At 39.8% G+C, this 20,497-nt stretch overlaps 2 protein-coding genes across 2 annotated transcripts; both read right to left on the reverse strand.

Annotated features, from left to right (window-relative positions):
- Positions 1-1,818: 1,818 nt before the first annotated feature.
- LOC108257205 (P2Y purinoceptor 11) lies at positions 1,819-13,036 on the reverse strand. Its single transcript, XM_053675409.1, has 2 exons — positions 12,945-13,036; positions 1,819-4,152 (listed from the first exon to the last, which is right to left on the reverse strand). Exon 2 carries the CDS (start codon positions 4,137-4,139, stop codon positions 3,180-3,182), a length of 960 nt encoding a protein of 319 aa, XP_053531384.1. The 5' UTR covers positions 4,140-4,152; positions 12,945-13,036; the 3' UTR covers positions 1,819-3,179.
- Positions 13,037-16,269: 3,233 nt separating this feature from the next.
- On the reverse strand, positions 16,270-17,188 carry LOC108261875 (P2Y purinoceptor 11-like). The gene has a single exon (XM_017462638.3). The coding sequence runs from the start codon at positions 17,167-17,169 to the stop codon at positions 16,270-16,272; it is 900 nt and encodes a 299-aa protein (XP_017318127.3). The 5' UTR covers positions 17,170-17,188.
- Positions 17,189-20,497: the final 3,309 nt, after the last annotated feature.

Consider the following 20,497-nt stretch of genomic DNA (forward strand, 5'->3'; position numbering starts at 1 on the left):
ATTTGAGTTGCTTTAACCCCACTCTGTAATTCCGGCCTTCTCACACAACAATTACACGATTATAAAAGGCTTGCAGCAACTGTTGGCCAAATTCTTGCCTCTCAACCGTTAGCCTACTCTCAGCGAACAGCAAAGCGCTGTTGTGTACGGCATCAAGCAGTTCCTTGACAATAGCAGCAAATGAGAGCTGTCCCGAGTCGAAACAACGCCCATGGCTACATTAGGTCATTTTTAATTTTGTTATCACATTGTTTCGTATTACATGGTCATTCAAATGTGTAAATGATAGAAATGATATAAGAAGGTACATTCCTGGCATCTGATATTTTATTTTATTCCATCGACATCCAAAAGAATGTAAGAATTTATATATATATTTATGTTTACATTTCAATTTATTCGTTTAGCAGAGGCTTTTATCCAACGCGACTTACAAATGAGAAAATACAAGCAAAGTGATATATCAAGCAGTGAATTAATTGATTAATTGAGTTCTAGAAGAAGCAAAGTGTGCAGAGTAGAGGTGTAAGTGCCAGAGTAATTTTTATCTATCTATTTATTTATTTATTTTTATTTTATTTTTATTATGTGATGCTAAACAGTGCTAATAGTGTGTCTTTTTCAGTGAGTTAAAATCTGTATTCATAGTAACACTGTTTTGAATGCTATTTTTCCTTTTTTCATAAAAAAAAAGGGTTACAGTTCTGAAAATGAATGAATTATGGTCATTATGATCAGAACTGATTTGGTAATTATGATCAGAACTGATGCTGGCAAAAAAAAAAAACTGACATCAGTGAAAATTAAAAAAAAATAAATTAATATATAATGTTTTTATGACAGTTTTTGGACATGGACATTTTTGTCCTCTATGGACCCGTGTGTAACTTTTTTTAATTGATTCATTTTACACTAATATAATGTTATGGAATATTTTAATGGCCAAATATAATGTGGTCATGAGCCTCTCTACTGAAAAAGTAACATCTGAAGCAATGAGACAACATTTGAGGCAATTTTTTAAAATATTCCTTTAAGCATAGTCTTGCCCTGATCTATTTATGCAGAGCGACGTGTGTATTTTGGAACTCATAGCACATGCCATCTGGCCTGTTATGTATGTAATTTTGCTGTAATAGTTCTCCTAGTGTCAAAGAATGAATGTGAAAGAAGACAACAGAGGAGTAGTCAAGAACAAATAACCAGATATTTGTACTATTATAACTGAGCCTTCCTGGAAATAAAGTTTAACTGCATGCCATATGGTCTAGATATGAGTTGTTTTACAAGAATATTGTGGTATGAAGCAGGCTAATTATAAATGATGAGCAACCAACATGTTAAACCACATAAGCTGCCCCAATTACAAAGTGATCTTTGTACTGGACACCCCATTTATCTATTTCTATGTTAGAAATTAATAAATAATTTACTAGTTATACACTCTCTCTCTCTCTCTCTCTCTCTCTCTCTCTCTCTCTCTCTCTCACACACACACACACACCGATCAGCCATAACATTAAAGCCATCTGAAGATCTACTGAGAATTGAGAGACAAAGTAATGAATTGGTTTACTGTACAAAGTCACTCAGATCCTTACTCATGCCCATTTTTCCTGCTTCCAACACAACTTCGAGAACTGACTGTTCACTTGCTGCCTATTTTATGTATATAAATATATATTGTACAGTGCTGCGAAAAACGATTTGTTCTGTTTAATTATATATCAAACATTAAATAGTTTTAGATCTTCAAATGAAATACAACATAATACAAAGTCAACCTGAGACCTGAGTAAACACACAATACAGGTTTTATTGAAAAAAAAAATTATTGAAGCAAAAAACAAACAAACAAATACCTATCACCAACGTGAAAAACTAATTGCCACCTTAAACTTCAAATCTGGTCGTGCCACCTTTAGCAGCAATAACTGCAACCAAAGGCTTCCGATAACTGGAGATCAGTTAATCATTTACTTCTAGGACTAGGACTTACTCCTATGCTTTGGATCATTGTCTTGCGTGCAGCAATCCAGTTGCGCTTGAGTTTCAATTTACGGACTGAAAACTGGACATTCTCCTTTAGGATTTTCTGGTAGAGAGCAGAATTCATGTTTCCGTAAATTAATGCAGGTTGCCCAGGCCCTGAAGCAGCAAAGCATCCCCACACCATCACACTTCCACCACCATGCTTGACTGCAGGTATGATGATTTTTTTTTGTGGAATTCTGTGTTTGGATTACGCCAGATGTAACAGGACCACTGTCTTCCAAACATTTCCACTCATCAACTTTCGACTCATCAATCCACAGAACATTCTCCTCAAGCTTTGGGGATCATCAAGTTTTTCCTATTTGTAGCTAACGGCTCTCACTGTGGTTCTCTGGAGTGCCAGAGCCTTTGAAATAGCATTGTGACCCTTCCCAGACTGATGTATTTCAATTATCTTCTGGAATTTCTTTCAATTTTCACATTATGTGTTACTGGGTAAGACCTTTTAACCAACTACATGCTCTTGAAAAACTTCTATTTAAGTCTTGATTTGATTGAACAGGATTTGCAGTAATCAGGTCTGGTTGTGTCTAGTCCAGCTGAACCCCATTATGAACGCAGTTTCAAAAATTTGGGGAATTAGTAACTACAAGGGCAAATACATTTACACACAGGCCCAGATGGTATTGGAAAAAATTTTAGCTTCAATAAATAACATTATCATTTAAAAAGTATATTTTGCGTTTATTCAGGTTGCCTTTATTTTATCTTAGATTTAGTTTTCATTTCTGAAACAAGAGAGTTGTCGAGTTTCAAACAAACCTATTAAACACGAGAAACTGCTTGGATGAGTTGCACAAAAAAAGCTTTTCCTGAGAGCTTCTCATTCCTGGATCCACAACTGGAATCAGTTTAGATTAGACCAAAATAAAGGTTTGTTGACAATAGCAAATGCATACAAGCACAATCCCCCAAACCCACTGTAAAATAAAATATGGAGTTGCAACATTGACTTTTGGGGCTGTTTAACAGATCGTGCATAGTGAGTTTATTATCAATTTTACTAAATACAGAAACTTTTAGCCCAAAACTTAGATCCCTTTTCCTCTGAAACTCTACATGATAATGGCCCAAAACATACATCCAAATCAACACAAATGTTTGCAGGAAAATAATTTGTAATCTCAGTCTCTGGATTTCAATTCAAAGTTCTTTGACGAGTGTTCTCCAACTGTGATCTGTATGTTTGATACATTAGAGCTCCTTCTACAGCACACTGCCCTGATACTGTCAGACACAGCCATATACAAAATGGGATGGAGGCACATGTTCAGGCAAGCTAATACCTTTGACACTTGGTATCCATTATGTACATAACAATTAGTCTTGCCTTCTTCTCTCAGTTCAAAGTTCACTATCTGTAGAATGTGATAGGGGACAAAAGACACAGTGTACAAGACACAGACTAATCCAACAATCAGAGCCACTTTTTTCTTCTCCAATGAGGTGATATTTGCATTTTTAAAAACCACCCACAAAACACCAAAATATGATGCAAAAGTAACTACAAATGGGACAAAGCAGCCTATAACACCCATAAACACCCTGTAGGTAGACTTTAGGCTTGATTTTTTATCTATATTTGCAAATAAGAAACATCTCTCCTTATTATAGACACCTGAAAAGTAGAGAAGTGGAGATGAAATGCTTGCCACAAAGATCCAGACGAACACACTGATGATCTTGGCGTGTTTTGGGTGAATGTGTTTGCGTGTGAAAAACGGATGAACGATGGCCAGGTATCTATTAACACTGATGCACATGATGAAGTAAATGCTGACGTAAAGGTTACAGGTGAAGAGAAAGCGCTCTATTTTGCAGACAGCATCATGAAATATCCACTGTCGACCTCTTGAATAGTAGTCGATAAGATGGGGCAGAGTGAGGGCGTAAAAGATGTCACTGATGACCAGGTTGCAGGAGAACACCACTCCCGTGTGCCAGTTCTTCCTCTCCTTAGTCACAAGCAGCCACAGCGCCAGTATGTTCCCTACCAGCGCCACACACATCTCCACACCGTAGATGGGAGGTAACACTTCTTTTTGAAACGTACTGTTACAGCTCCTGTTCCAGTTTCCTACCATTTTACCGAGCCTCCTAAAAAAGCAATACAAAGCATCTGTATTAGAATAAATCAGGAATAGTATAGGACAGTCATTTTCAGCTAGTCTTGCCTCCAGACCCATATGTGTTGTTTATCAAGTCACAACCCAAAACTAATTTCAAAATAAATGAAATGAATCAACTTTGGGGTGGTAAAGGTAACTTGTCCCAAACCGGTAGATTAGTCTTATATTATTATATATCACAAGAATAAGGACTTTTTGAAACATATCGTTACAGCTCCCGTTTCCTACCATTTTATTGAGACTTCTAAAAACAGCAATGCAAAGCACCAGTATTAGAATAAATTAGGGGTAGTATAGAACAGTCATTTGCAGCTAGTCTTGCCTCCAGACCTATATTTGGGTTCAAATGTTAGATTAAATCTTGATACACAATTACAACTCAGTTTCACATGCTTAAAAAGTCATAATGAACTATTTTTAATGTGTTCTTTACACATTAATTGCTAAATGACATTGTAATATCCAGTCCTGCCCTGTCATCAATGTAGTCAGTTTCATATTTTCATTTCAAGGTTTACTCTAAACACTTAAGCTTTTAAAATAACTTTACATTCTTTATTCAGATATGTTAGGGTAATTTGTAATATTATGATGGACAAACAGAAATGCTATGTGAGTTAAGAAAATTTATGTTTTGTGCATCCAGTTCCATGATGCTAACATGTTGTCAGCAAAATGGCCTCAGACTGAGGTTCGCATTGCACCGCCCCCACGTGACTTCATGTCTGCACGCGGTTTGGACGCAGTAGATAACAGTACATGCAGACAGACAGGTAGAGACGGAAGCCGTACATTAGATACTTTATTCTGCAAGTATATAGTGTTACTTGCGAATTTTATTTGCATGTTCAAAAAGTTAGCTAAACAAATTATAGCTAGCTATATGGGGTAACAGAACTTATGTTAGTTGCGTTTTTTATGTCTTTATAAACATAAACACCTACTGTTATTTCTTTCAATAAATAAAGTTATATTTGTGAGAGAGTTTTCATTTTGAATGTTGTAGACTTCTGGAAGAAATGTGTGCTCACTCACATAACTGTCATTTTCCAGGCTAAATATTTGACTGTTCTCAAAATACGTTCAAGCCTACCGACCCGGTCGCCCCAGTACAGCCCACGCCCAAGTCTACCGACCCAGTCGCCCCAGTACAGCCCACGCCCAAGTCTACCGACCCGGTCGCCCAAGTTCAGCCCACGCCCAAGTCTACCGACCCGGTCGCCCAAGTTCAGCCCACACCTGAGTCTACCGATCTGGTCACCCAAGTTCTGCTCACGCCTGAGTCTGATGACACGCACAGCCAAGTTCTGCTCACGCCCGAGTCTGCTGACACGCACAGCCAAGTTCTGCTCACGCCCGAGTCTACCAACACAGCCGCCCAAGTTCTGCCCATGCCCAGGGTTCACCTGCTGACCTCAGAGCCCCAGCCTGAGATCTAAGAGGAGATCTCAACTCCAGAGCTGCAGCCTCCCTGCTCAGCGGTGGACGTTGCTCAGCCTCCCTGTTCAGCTGTGGACGTCGCTCAGTCTCTCTGTTCAGCTGAGGTCGTCACTCAGTCTTCCTGCTGCATGGCAAACATCGTTCCCCCCTCCTGCTTCAAGGAGAGCCACGCTCCTCTCCCTGGCCTCACGGAGACCCACGCTCCTCTCCCTGGCCTCACGGAGACCCACGCTCCTCTCCCTGGCCTTACAGGGGACTTCGCTTCGCTTTCCTGCACTCGTGAGTACAGCGCTCTGTTTCCCTGCTCCGCCAAGGACGTCGCTCTGCTTTCCTGCTCCGCCGAGGACGTCGCTCTGCTTTCCTGCTCCGCCGAGGACGTCGCTATGCTTTCCTGCTCCGCCGAGGACGTTGCTCTGCTTTCCTGCTCCGCCGAGGACGTCGCTCTGCTTTCCTGCTCCGCCGAGGACGTTGCTCTGCTTTCCTGCTCCGCCGAGGACGTCGCTCTGCTTTCCTGCTCCGCCGAGGACGTTGCTCTGCCTTCATGCTCCGCTGAGGACATCGCTCAGCCTGCCTGCCCTGCTGTGAATGTCGCTCCGCTTTCCTGCTCTGCTGAGGACGTCACTCTGCTTCCCTGCTCTGCCGAGGACGTCGCTCTGCTTCCCTGCTCCGCCGAGGATGTTGTTCTGCTTTTCTGCTCTGCCGTGTACGTCGCTCTGCTTTTTTGTTTCGCCAAGAACGCCATGCGGTCTCCAGGCTCTGCTTGGGACATTCTGCCCAGGGGGCCGGGGCCGCCAATGGAGATGGATGTTTCATGGCACTCCGGGAGGAGTGCCCTTGGGGGGGGTTCTGTCACGAGTTCGCTTTTAAGCAGCGCGCTGTGGAGCATGTGAGCGCGCGTGCACGAGCAGGTGCACGAGCACCTGCTTTTCCCTTGTGGACAATCGTGACATTTCGACACGTGCATTTGTTTATGTTTCTGTTATGTATCCTCCCCGTTCTGTCATTGGCTATTGTTTCACGTGTGTCTGAATTGCCCTCAGCCGTCAGCTATTACAACGCTGAGTATGTTTGTATAAATACCGCACGCCTCCCAGCACACAGCGCGGAATATTGAATGAGTTATAGTCACTTAGTTTAGAGTCCTTACGATAGAGAACTATAGTCATAGTTCATGTCATAGTTCATGGTTCATGTTTAGGTTTGTTAGTTTTATTCACGCTGGTTTCTCCGCTACCAGTCCCGCGCTATAGTTCATGTTTCTTGTTTTGTTTCTCGACCCTGTATTTCCGTGACCGTGACCTTGATTCCTGCCTCGCCCCTTTATGCCTGTTTGCCGATCGCCTGAACTTTGCATGTTACTGGATTACGTTTGTGGATCACGTTTTGCATTTGTCAGCCTGTCTCTCCTTAAATAAACCTGTTCATACTGCGATTGCATCCTACCTTATCTCCATTACATCACGAATGGTGACACTAGTGTTTTGCTGTTAATTTACATGTCAATCTTTTGCAGCATGATTGTGGTGTACTAGTTTACATTTTCTTAGACATAATAAATTAGGCTTCAGTCCTCTTTTTTTTCTTTTTTTTCCATATTTTCTTTATTGGCTGAAAGTAAATAGTCCCCCTAAGTGGCAAGTGCTGAAGTTAAGATTTAAAAACAAAAACATACCCCCAAGCTAATATTGTTGAAGGAATTAACATTGATGGTTACATTATAACACAATTTTTAAAAATGTTTTCACACTACAGATATTCTGCGATGACTGCGGAAGGTGGTCATATGTGTGTTGGAAGGCCAAAGATACAGGACAGTGTGTGAACTATAGGCTACCATGGCTTTCGGTGGAGCTCACTTTCTTCATTGTTTGTGCTCAAAAATGACACACATCAATTTTAAAGCACTTGATTTAGCTTTTATTTGGCCTATCATTATTCCTATTAATAAGAATATGAATAATAGGAATACGAAAACAGTTCAAAAGTAGTTGCTGCTGCCTGCTGTCCATCTTTCAGCACCGTGGAGGCGTGGAGAGTGGCGTGGAGAGAGTAATATCAGTAGTAACTTATTTTTTACTTTATTGCTGAGAGAGAGGGCGAGAGAACATTTTACTAATCTACCCTCCTCTTGTCCTGCAAGGCAAATGGCTCCTCCTGTGTGGAATCCATAAACCTACACCTTCCTGAGTAATCTGTATGAATATGCTAAGTCTTCAGACAATAGCTCATGGGTTCCCACATTGCTTCCTGAGTGCTTTGGTTCATACATTAGTTAACTTTTATTTTCGGTTTTACAATGCCGAGAAGGAAAACCAAGTTGCTTACGCCTGCCTGACTGAATGTGATGCTTGGAGCAAAGAAACATATAGCTGCAAGCATGTAGGCTTATGTCACATCAAACCTCCAAACAGATATCAAAACCAGCCATCACAGTATGAAATAGCATATTGTCAATATTTTAGAGAGCCCCCAGAATTTCACAAATCGGGTTTTAAGAGGAGCTCATAGTTTATTAAGAGGAGCCAAGTTCCCCCTCACTCCCCTGTGATTCTCACCTTGACCATCTATAAATTGTGTGAAAAACATGTAGACAGCAAGGCAAGTTGCTACCATGCTGGTTTCAACTGAAGAGAACTGTATTGTATATTCTAAAAGGTGAGTATACATGATTTATTATTTATTATTATGTTATTAAAGTCTTCCATGGAATAATTTTGTTGTACTTTTGCTTTGTTTCTTATTGAACACAGGGGGGACAGTATCTAACAGTAACGTTCCCACCTGTCAGGATGTGTTCCCCCTGCTATGATGGACAAATATAGGACTAGCAGGCTGAAAATCAGAGGACTTACCTGGTGTGGGTAAACAGGTCAGCAGTATGAATTTGGCACATGTATTAGCTTTCTTTCTTATTGAACAGTATCTGATAATACAAATATAATTTGCTAGGATGGAGGTGGTGTTAAGACAAAAAGATAAAAGCTAAAACTTGTAGGGGAAGATCTTTTTTTTGTAAGATCTTGAATTTCTTTTGACCTTTTCTCAGTAAATTGCAGTGAAAGTGTACTTGTTGGGACAGAAAACCATCGTATTTAGTTCACTCTAAACAGCTGAACTAAAGTGGACACTAGCGCTCTCTTGTGGTCAAATTGCATTTCTTTTTTTTAAAAAAAAAAAACTGTACTAAGCAGGAAAAAAAGAGAAATATGATCAATATGTCCAGGTATTGTGCCTTTTGAGAACAGTCAAATATTTAGCCTGAAAAATGACAGTTATGTGAGTGAGCACACATTTCTTCCAGAAGTCTACAACATTCAAAATGAAAACTCTCTCACAAATATAAAGACATATTTTTATGTCTTTATATAAAGACATAAAAATGCAACAAACATAAGTTCTGTTACATTAGACAGTCATCGAATATGCCTTTTACTTCTGGAATACAACATTCTACATATAAAAGTCGTTAAAAATATTAGTTTTGAGCCTTAGGGTTTTCCATGGTACCTCAGTGGCACGAGCACAGCATGTCGGGGGAGAGTTTTTCGTGCACGCGCGCTTTGGGGGACGCGCGAATGGGGGAACTGAATCAGACACAAAACACTTGCAGGTAAATGATTCTCACCTACGTGTGTGTGTGTGTGTGTGTGTGTGTGTGTGTGTGTGTGCGCGCGCGCTTATAAAATAAAACCACTGTATCCACCGTTCTGTATCGCACGCAGAGTTGACATCACGTGCGGGCTTCCGGTTGAGTCCGTTTTGCTCGATGCCCAACTATACCTACACTAACGAGACCTGACACTCGATAGTTTTTCCTGAGGCCTGACGCATTAGGGCGCTTTCACACTGGGACGTTATTTTATTTATTTATTTATTTATTTATTTATTTATATTTTTTTATTCATTTTTTTTTTTTGGTGTTCACATCCAGACATTAAATGCGGGCGATACGCTGAATGAAAGTGCAAATTCCTTCCCTGACAGTAGATGGCGCGTTTTGAAAAGCGGAAATACTCCGGTACACAAGGTGGCGCTGCACAACTTTCCGTTTCTGACACCCACTTATCACTAGGAAGAAGAAGAGAGACAGTATTTAAGCCGTTCATACACTTTTTGCAAATTGATTTAAGAATATACGCACTTTTCTGAAATGTCATTAGTTTGGTGATTTGGCCACTGCAGCAAATAGCCCCCTTCTTTAAATTTAAACCCTTAAAGTTCTACTTTTAAACAGTATACTCTTTGTAAATAAGTACTGATTTGAATTATATCAAAGTCACAGCAATAGCATTCACATACTTATGGGAAGACCCATTATTATGAGTATGTGTAGGGAAGAGACAAATAAAAAAACAATGCTATTTAGTGTAGAAAATAACACTGAAAGTATTAAATCGATCACTTAGAATATATGCTTGCATTTCAGTGTCATCAAAAAATAGCCACAACATAAATACATATATATATATATATATATATATATATATATATATATATATATATATATATATATATATATATATATATATATATGTATGTATTAGTATTTAGTGGGTAATTTTGAATCTTGTGCTGTAGGCAGAAGGATTTATTAGCAGTTAGCATTTTATTTCGGGTATGTCACTTATGCACACTCACTAAAATCTTCTTCGTCTTCTTTTTCGTCTTCTTCGTCTGTAAGACAGTTTTGTACTTGAGTGCCATCAAGTCATACTTTTATGTAACTTCAGCGGCTACAGGCACCTGAACAAAAGTGCGAATCTCATTGGTCGTGCAAGTTTTGACGCGGCGTGTCAAAAAATCCCCAAAAAAGAACAAACCCCTCGACGTTAAAAAAAAATTACGCTTTGATGCCACACATTTTACACCTGGGTGTGAACACTCTGGACAGCCATTGGGGCATTAAATGGACCGTTTATCGCACTGCAAAATCGTCCTGGTGTGAACATGGCTTTAGGCATGATGCCGTTTTGGCTGAGAGCTGATGTTGAGGTCTGAGGATGTCCAATACGTACACCGTACAGCTGATGAGCAGTCACCATGCTAAACCACATAAGCAGGCCCAATTGCAAAGGTTCAGGGCACATACACATACAGACTTTCACAGACATGCACATTTTAATTTATTATTATACAACAGTTAGTTCCAGTCCACTAATAGAACCGCACTGGGACACTTCACTATGTGTATCACTCCACTCGTCTGTGTTCACCACTTATAAGTTTACTGTGAGCACGCCCCCCTCTCTTTTTCCTGGCTCCTGTGTTGACATCTTTTCTCTTTGTTTCTCTGTTGACTCGGATGCGGATGGATGAAGCCCGTCACCATTTATGCAGTTCTTTGTCTCCTCACCATCTGCGCATTTACACACCTTCCACCTAGCCAATCAATAGTTAACCCATTGTCTCTGTTGTGTATCAAGCATGATATATACTTTGTTTTTCTTGGAATAAATGAGAGATCTTGCAATTTGAATTGTGTGTGTCTGTGTGTCATTTGGCAAACTCTTCCAAGGCCTTCGTTTTCTCTCTTCTTAAGAATTGTAACCCGGAGTTTCTCTAGTTTCAAATCCTAACAACCACAGAAAATTCCACTTCCTATTTTGAAACAGTTACTACTGTAGAGTTAGCGATATCATCAGCGGACATGGCAAACCATACATTTGTCATGAATATAATTTTTTTATTTAAAATATGAAAGGTCATCAGATGAAGATGAAAAAGAAGAAGAGAAGTCTGTTTTACCAGAAACCTCTTTAACAGGAGTGTTCAAATCAATGTGAGCTAGCCAGTTATAACTGAAGTGCTATAAAGTGAGCGTAGCTTAGTATTTCACTTGCAATTTGTGATCAGCTACACTTCTCAGCCTGTGGCTTTGTGGCTGTGGCTGAAATAGCTGATGTCGATATTCAGTTTAACCACAGTCAAGCTTGTGCCACATATGTGTTAGATTTTAAATTGTGGAACGTTCAAGAGTTACTTAGTTCCCAGGCATGGGCAGTAACGTGTTACATTTACTTCGTTATGTTTACTTTAGTAACCTTTTGAAAAAAAATGTACTTTTAAGAGTAGGTTTAACTGGCCATGCTTATACTCTTAGTCAAGTTCATTTTTAATTAGAGAAATGTACTTTTACTTCGCGACATTCGGCGGAGTTCCTCCGTTACTGTTAAATGTTAATGAGTATGTGTAGTTTCAATAATTTGTTTATATCATGCATAATGAGGTCTCGAGTCTCGTGATACGCTTCAGTGGTCTGAATGTTGATGAGACAACACACACACACACACACACACACACACATATATATATATATATAATGTGTGTATCTCATGAAGTTAGTTAGTTAGTTAATTGTACTTTAATATTCAGCCTTGGCTGAAAAATTGGTCTTTGGCCTCAATCACAATACATATAACAATACACAACATCCACTTTAACATCAAAAGCAGGAATAACCTGTAATTTGCTTTCTTACAAATATGATCCACATTATGAGAGAAATTAAATTTACAGTCAATCATCACTAACGATAACGAATGACACTGAAGATTTACATTGAAGATCAAAAGCTAAAAATATTCACATTTCCTACCCCTTATTCAGAAGACCTATAGCATTTGACACAAAAGTTTGCTTATATATTGCTTTTGGTGTTCTATAACGATGAAGAGATGGCAATAATTGAAAAACGTGTTTCAAAGGGTGTGTTGTGTCTCTCATTATAGCTAAAGCTTTCCTCTGCACAGCAATTTCATATAATTAATCGACTCACTTTTGCTTGGATCCTATGATTTTACCTGCCACTCTTGTCAGTCTGTTTAATTTTACTTTATTCGCAAATGTAATTCTTCCAAACCACACAGTTATTTTATACCCTAAAACCCTCTCAATTAAACTAGTATAGATGCTTTGTAAAACAACCTGACTTACAGTAAATTCTCTCAGTTTCCTTAGCAGGAATAACCTCTGATTTGCTTTCTTTCAAATATGATCCACATTATGAGAGAAATTAAATTTACAGTCAATCATCACTAACGATAACGGATAACACTGAAGATTTAAAGCAAAACAATATTCTTCTTTTGGTAGTGTGTGTGCTATTAATCATAATCAGAATCAGGTCTGTTATTTATTTATTGAGGTACTGATATTGAATCTAGAAGAAGGTTGAATTTGTGCAAAGAAAGTGAACAGGAACAAACCAAATACTAAGTAATACAATCTATACACCCTATAATCTTAATAGCAGACCATACAGTGAGGAAAAAGCTACCGCATAGTGCATGATATTTTAGTATAAAGTGATACCTTACATACCTTGAATCTGCCCTGGTAAGATGTTTTCTACTTGGTACTGAGTTTGTAGTCTGTTCACGGATTCTGCCCAGATAGCCCGTGTCGTCTATATGTATGTGTTCAAGTCACCACATCTATTCTGATCAATAGTGGCATTTCATTTCCTGTTTTTACTGTTGCAGCCACTACTGTCTTATACTGTATGTCTCTGTATGGTTAAGGTTTACTGAAAAATTATTAAAGAAAACATGGGGCCATCAACAGCCTCCAGAACAGGTTCAATGTGCCTTCACATGGGTTCCAAAAGTCTCTGGAAGTGTACTGGAGGGATGAAACACCATTCTTTCAAAAGATATTCCCTTACTCTGGGAACAATGTGTGTGGGAACACATCATGGACTGGACGCTGGAATCAATGATCACACCATCCAGAGTTACTACTATATATTTACAAAGCGTATATGCTGTTCCTGAGGCTGTTTTTCCAGGGCTTGAGCTAGGACTCTTAGTTCCAGTGAAGAGTAATGTTACTGATACAACATACAAAGACATTTAAGACAATTGTATGTTTCTAACATTGTCACAACAATTTGGGGAATGGTGCGTTCCTGTTTCAGCATGACAATGACAAGGATTGGGTGCCAGTGATTAGAACTTGCTTAGGGAGTGCAGGTGGAATCTGTCTTATTTATAACCCTCTCTTATCTAGTGTCTGGTGTTATGGTAAATGGTAAATAGTCTGCACTTATATAATTGAATATTTGAAAGAATATTGCATGGAAGAGTGGTCAGAAATTCCAGCAAGCCTGGTGTACAATTATGCAAAACAGCTTCATTAATACACACTGTTTCAAAGATGATCAAATGTTTGCTTGTCCAAATATGTCAAAACAGCCAGCAATTTCCATAGGGTGGAAGAATATTGAATATGGAAGAATATTTCACTTATTCATCAAATTGCACTGTTTAGTAACATTGGCATTTAGTCAGTACTTTGTGCTATACCTCCCTTTGCCAAGATAACAGCTTTGAGTCTTCTCCTATAATGCCTGATGAGGTTGGAGAACACATGGAAAGGGATCAGAGACCATTCGTCCATACAGAATCTTTCCAGATCCATCACATTTCGAGGTCCACGCTGGTGGACTCTCTTCAGTTCACCCCACAGGTTTTCATTATGTTCCTATGGATCCCTGTCATTAATGTATTCAGTGTCACATTACCATTTCAAGGCTTACACTAAAGGTTTAAGTGTTTAGAATAATGTTACATTCTATATTCAGACGTTCTGTTGCGTTGGAATATTTTGATGCCCAAATATAATATATGGTCATGAGCGTCTCTAACATTTGAGGCAATGAGACAAAATTTGAGACATTTAGTCTCTAGACATAGTCTTGTCCTGACCTAAATTGTAAAACTATTGTGTATTTTGAAACTCATAGCACACACCATCTAGTCTGTTACACATTTAATTTTGGTGTAATAGTGCTGCTACTGTCAAAGAATGAATGTGGAAGAAGGCTTAGAGTTGCACAACGGAAGTGAAGTCAAGAACAAATAACTACGTTTGTATTATTATCACGAAGCCTTCCTGGAAATAAAGTTTAACTGTATATTGTCACATAAGTGAGTTGATACGGATGCAATTGCAGGTACGGTTAGTAATTTATTAAATAACCAGGCAGACAATCTAAAGGGCAGTTAAAAATCACAAACAATAAACAGGAAAATGGTCAGGCGTTGAACAAACAGACTTAACTAGGCAACACAAGAAACTGGGCAGAAGTGAGGTCAAAACAGAAAAAGCAAACATGATATTTTGAAGGATTGGTAATGACAGAACACAAGGTAACTGAGTGTATACATCCAAAGAGTACAGTGAGGGAAAGCCCTAATCCAGTGTGCTTGTGAAGTGTGAGACTGATTGAACCTAGGTGTGATGTGTTGGAATCTGAGTGATTGCGAGCAGGGAAGTGTGTGTCTGTGTGTGTGTGTTCTGAGTAGTGAAGTCCACGGTAGCCATATTTGTAAGCTGCAGTGTTTGCTGCAAACTTGAACCCGTGGATGGTTACAACTACTGATACTGTACTGTACCAAGCTACTGATACTGTAGCTTTTCAAGCTATAAGATACGCATATCTTGAAGTATTTAAGCAACAGTGAAGCTACCCTTTTATAAAAGTAGTTAGTGACACTACAAGTTACTAACAAAAAGTAGATAACTACAGTGAAGCTACTTAAATGGGCATCATTGTTAGTATGTCATGATTGTGAATCAGTTTAGGAATAACTGTGTATCATTTTGCATAAAGAAATTAAAGACAATTCAAAAATAATTCAGAACCGTTATGAATATATAATGTGCACATTAGGCTGCTTATCAATTTAACATGACAATCGTGTTCATCTCTATATAAGTCCTTAAATTTGTGCTTCAACTCTTGGGTATAACGTCCCCTTATAATCGAAGTACTGGATGAATTATTTTAATCTTTGGTTTGCAAAGATTACATACAAAAGGTGTTAGATTTATTATTTGATTCCTTAAGACACATGAACTTTTACAAATAAGGCCACGAATAATGGGGTTTCTCATTATCTGACTCAGTCACCATCTCCCGCTTCATAATGGATAATAAGGATGAGTTTGTCATACTTGAATAATTGATACTTCCGATAGGTAAATAATAATACATAGAACTATTATTATTATTATTATTTTTATTTTTATTATTATTATTATTATTGTTGTTGTTGTTATTATTTTTTACCACTGATTATTGAATTAATAATTGAAATAATAATAAATAATAAATAAGTTAGAAGGAACTTTTTCTCTTGCTGCTCCCTTAAACTAGATGTTGAGAAATACAATTAAACTGTTGTATTTAGAACATAAAATAAATCCCTCAGCATGCACTAATAAACTTATTGAATTATTTTATTTTATGCCTAAGTAAAAAATATATATAGGACTGGAATCAGTTTAGATTAGACCAAAATAAAGGTTTGGTGACAATAGCAACTGCATACAAGCACAATCCCCCAAACCCACTGTAAAATAAAATAAGGAGTCGCATCATTAATCTTTTGGGGCTGTTTAACAACATGTGAGTGTTGAGTGTATTATCAGTTTTATTAACTACAGAAACATTATCAGCCCAAAACATGGTTGCCTCTTCCAGAAGGGTAAAATTTGGCCATAGATTAATTTTTCAATATGATAATGACCCCAAACAGACATCCAAATCAACACAAATGTTTGAAGGAAAAGAAAATAGTTTGCAATCTCAGTTTCTGGATTTCAATTCAAGGTTCTTTGACGAGTGTTCTCCAACTGTGATTTATAAGTTTGATACATTTGAGCTCCTTCTACAGCACACTGCCCTGATACTGTCAGACACAGCCATATACAGGATGGGATGGAGGCACATGTTCAGACAAACTAATGCCATTGACACTTGGTATCCATTACGCACATAACAATTAGTCTTGCCTTTTTCTCTCAGTTTAAAATTCACTATCTGTAAAATGTGATAGGGGACAAAAGACAGAGTGTACAAGACACAGACTAATCCAATAATCAGAGCCACTTTTTTCTTCTGGAGTGAGGTGATATTTGCATTTTTATAAACAGCCATTGTTACACCAAAATATGATGAAAAAGTAATTACAAATGGGACAAAGCAGCCTATAACACCCATAAACACCCTGTAGGTAGACTTTAGGCTTGATTTTTTATCTAGATTTGCATATACGAAACATTTGGCATTATAGACATCTGAAAAGTAGAGAAGTGGAGATGAAATGCTTGCCACAAAGATCCAGACGAACACACTGATGATCTTGGCGTGTTTTGGGCGAATGTGTTTGCGCATGAAGATTGGTTGAACGATGGCCAGGTATCGATGAACACTGATGCACATGATGAAGTAAATGCTGACGTAGAGGTTACAGGAGAAGAGAAAGCGCTCTATTTTGCAGACAGCATCACCAAATATCCACTGTCGACCTCTTGAATAGTAGTCGATAAGAAGGGGCAGAGTGAGGGCGTAAAAGATGTCACTGATGACCAGGTTGCAGGAGAACACCACTCCCATGTGCCAGTTCTTCTCCTTAGTCACAAGCAGCCACAGCGCCAGTATGTTCCCCACCAGCGCCACACACATCTCCACACCGTAGATGGGAGGTAACACTTCTTGTTGAAACGTACTGTTACAGCTCCTGTTCCAGTTTCCTACCATTTTACCGAGCCTCCTAAAAAAGCAATACAAAACATCTGTATTAGAATAAATCAGGAATAGTATAGGACAGTCATTTTCAGCTAGTCTTGCCTCCAGACCCATATGTGTTGTTTAGCAAGTCACAACCCAAAACTAATTTCAAAATAAATGAAATGAATCAACTTTGGGGTGGTAATAGTAACTTGTCCCAAACTGGCAGATTAGTCTTATATTATTATATATCACAAGAATAAGTACTTTTTGAAACATATCGTTACAGCTCCCGTTTCCTACCATTTTATTGAGCCTCCTAAAAACAGCAATGCAAAGCACCAGTATTAGAATAAATTAGGGATAGTATAGAACAGTCATTTGCAGCTAGTCTTGCCTCCAGACCTATATTTGCATTCAAACGTTAGATTAAATCTTGATACACAATTACAACTCAGTTTCACATGCTTAAGAAGTCATAATGAACTATTTTTAATGTGTTCTTTACACATTAATTGCTAAATGACATTGTAATATCCAGTCCTGCCCTGTCATCAATGTAGTCAGTTTCATATTTTCATTTCAAGGTTTACTCTAAACACTTAAGCTTTTAAAATAACTTTACATTCTTTATTCAGATATGTTAGGGTAATTTGTAATATTATGATGGACAAACAGAAATGCTATGTGAGTTAAGAAAATTTATGTTTTGTGCATCCAGTTCCATGATGCTAACATGTTGTCAGCAAAATGGCCTCAGACTGAGGTTCGCATTGCACCGCTTCCACGTGACTTCATGTCTGCACGCGGTTCAGACGCAGTACAGGACAGTACATGCAGACAGACAGGTAGAGACGGAAGCCGTACATTAGATACTTTATTCTGCAATATTTAGTATTATTTGCGAATTTTATTTGCATGTTTAAAAAGTTGGCTAAACAAATGATAGCTAGCTATATGAGGTAACAGAACTTATGTTAGATGCGTTTTTTATGTCTTTATTAACATAAACACCTACTGTTATTTCTTTCAATAAATAAAGTTATATTTGTGAGAGAGTTTTCATTTTGAATGTTGTAGACTTCTGGAAGAAATATGTGCTCACTCACATAACTGTCATTTTCCAGGCTAAATATTTGACTATTCTCAAAACACGTCCAAGCCTACCGACCCGGTCGCCCCAGTACAGCCCACACCCAAGTTTACCGACCCGGTTGCCCCAGTACAGCCCACGCCCAAGTCTACCGACCCAGTCGCCCAAGTTCAGCCCACGCCCGAGTCTACCGACCTGGTCACCCGGGCTCAGCCCACGCCCAAGTCTACCGACCCGGTCGCCCAATTTCAGCCCACGCCTGAGTCTACCGACCTGGTCGCCCAAGTTCAGCCCACGCCCAAGTCTACCGACCCGGTCTCCCAAGTTCAGCTCACGCCCGAGTCTACTGACCCGGTCGCCCAAGTTCTGCTCACGCCCGAGTCTGCTGACACGCACAGCCAAGTTCTGCTCACGCCCGAGTCTGCTGACACGCACAGCCATGTTCTGCTCACGCCCGAGTCTGCTGACACGCACAGCCAAGTTCTGCTCACGCCCGAGTCTACCAACACAGCCGCCCAAGTTCTGCCCATGCCCAGGGTTCACCTGGTGACCTCAGAGCCCCAGCCTGAGATCTAAGAGGAGATCTCAACTCCAGATCTGCAGCCTCCCTGCTCAGCGGTGGACGTTGCTCAGCCTCCCTGTTCAGCTGTGGACGTCGCTCAGCCTCCCTGTTCAGCTGTGGATGTCGCTCAGTCTCCTTGCTTGGCTGAGGTCGTCACTCAGTCTTCCTGCTCCATGGCGAACATCGTTCCCCCCTCCTGCTTCAAGGAGAGCCACGCTCCTCTCCCTGGCCTCACAGAGACCCACGCTCCTCTCCCTGGCCTCACGGAGACCCACGCTCCTCTCCCTGGCCTTACAGGGGACTTCGCTTCGCATTCCTGCACTCCTGAGTACAGCGCTCTGTTTCCCTGTTCAGCCGAGGACGTCGCTCTGCTTTCCTGCTCCGCCGAGGACGTTGCTCTGCCTTCATGCTCCGCCGAGGACTTCGCTCAGCCTGCCTGCCCTGCTGTGAATGTCGCTCCACTTTCCTGCTCTGCTGAGGACGTCGCTCTGCTTCCCTGCTCCGCCGAGGACGTCGCTCTGCTTCCCTGCTCCGCTGAGGATGTTGTTCTGCTTTTCTGCTCTGCCGTGTACGTCGCTCTGCTTTTTTGTTTCGCCAAGAACGCCATGCGGTCTCCAGGCTCTGCTTGGGACATTCTGCTCAGGGGGCCGGGGCCACCAATGGAGATGGATGTTTCATGGCACTCCGGGAGGAGTGCCCTTGTGGGGGTTCTGTCACGAGTTCGCTTTTAAGCAGCGCGCTGTGGAGCATGTGAGCGCGCGTGCACGAGCACCTGCTTTTCCCTTGTGGACAATCGTGACATTTCGACACATGCATTTGTTTATGTTTCTGTTATGTCTCCTCCCCGTTCTGTCATTGGCTATTGTTTCTTACCTTACCATCCTACCTTATCTCCGTTACATCACGAATCATGACACTAGTGTTTTGCTGTTAATATACATGTAAATCTTTTGCAGCATGATTGTGGTTTACTAGTTTACATTTTCTTAGACATAATAAATTAGGCTTCAGTCCTCTTTTTTTCTTTTTTTCCATATTTTCTTTATTGGCTGAAAGTAAATAGTCCCCCTAAGTGACAAGCGCTGAAGTTTTGATTTAAAAGCAAAAACATACCCCCAGGCTAATATTGGTGAAGGAATTAACATTGATGGTTACATTATAACACAATTTTTAAAAATGTTTTCACACTACAGATATTCTGCGATGACTGCGGAAGGTGGTCAAATGTGTGTTGGAAGGCCAAAGATACAGGACGGTGTGTGAACTATAGGCTACCATGGCTTTCGGTGGAGCTCACTTTCTTCATTGTTTGTGCTCAAAAATGACACACATCAATTATAAAGCACTTGATTTAGCTTTTATTTGGCCTATCATTATTCCTATTAATAAGAATATGAATAATAGGAATAAGAAAACAGTTCAAAAGTAGTTACTGCTGCCTGCTGTCCATCTTTCAGCACCGTGGAGGCTTGGAGAGTGGCGTGGAGAGAGTAATATCAGTAGTAGTTTATTTTTTACTTTATTGCTGAGAGAGAGGGCGAGAGAACATTTTACTAATCTACCCTCCTCTTGTCCTGCAAGGCAAATGGCTCCTCCTGTGTGGAATCCATAAACCTACACCTTCCTGAGTAATCTGTATGAATATGCTAAGTCATCAGACAATAGCTGATGGGTTCCCACATTGCTTCCTGAGTGCTTTGGTT

The sequence above is a fragment of the Ictalurus punctatus genome, chromosome 24 (genome assembly GCF_001660625.3).
Source record: "Ictalurus punctatus breed USDA103 chromosome 24, Coco_2.0, whole genome shotgun sequence".
Taxonomy (NCBI): Eukaryota; Metazoa; Chordata; class Actinopteri; order Siluriformes; family Ictaluridae; genus Ictalurus; species Ictalurus punctatus.

Excerpts from the sequence above, each read along its gene's own strand:
- LOC108257205 (XM_053675409.1), bottom strand. The coding sequence starts at position 4,139 with ATGGTAGGAAACTGGAACAGGAGCTGTAACAGTACGTTTCAAAAAGAA.
- LOC108261875 (XM_017462638.3), bottom strand. The coding sequence starts at position 17,169 with ATGGTAGGAAACTGGAACAGGAGCTGTAACAGTACGTTTCAACAAGAA.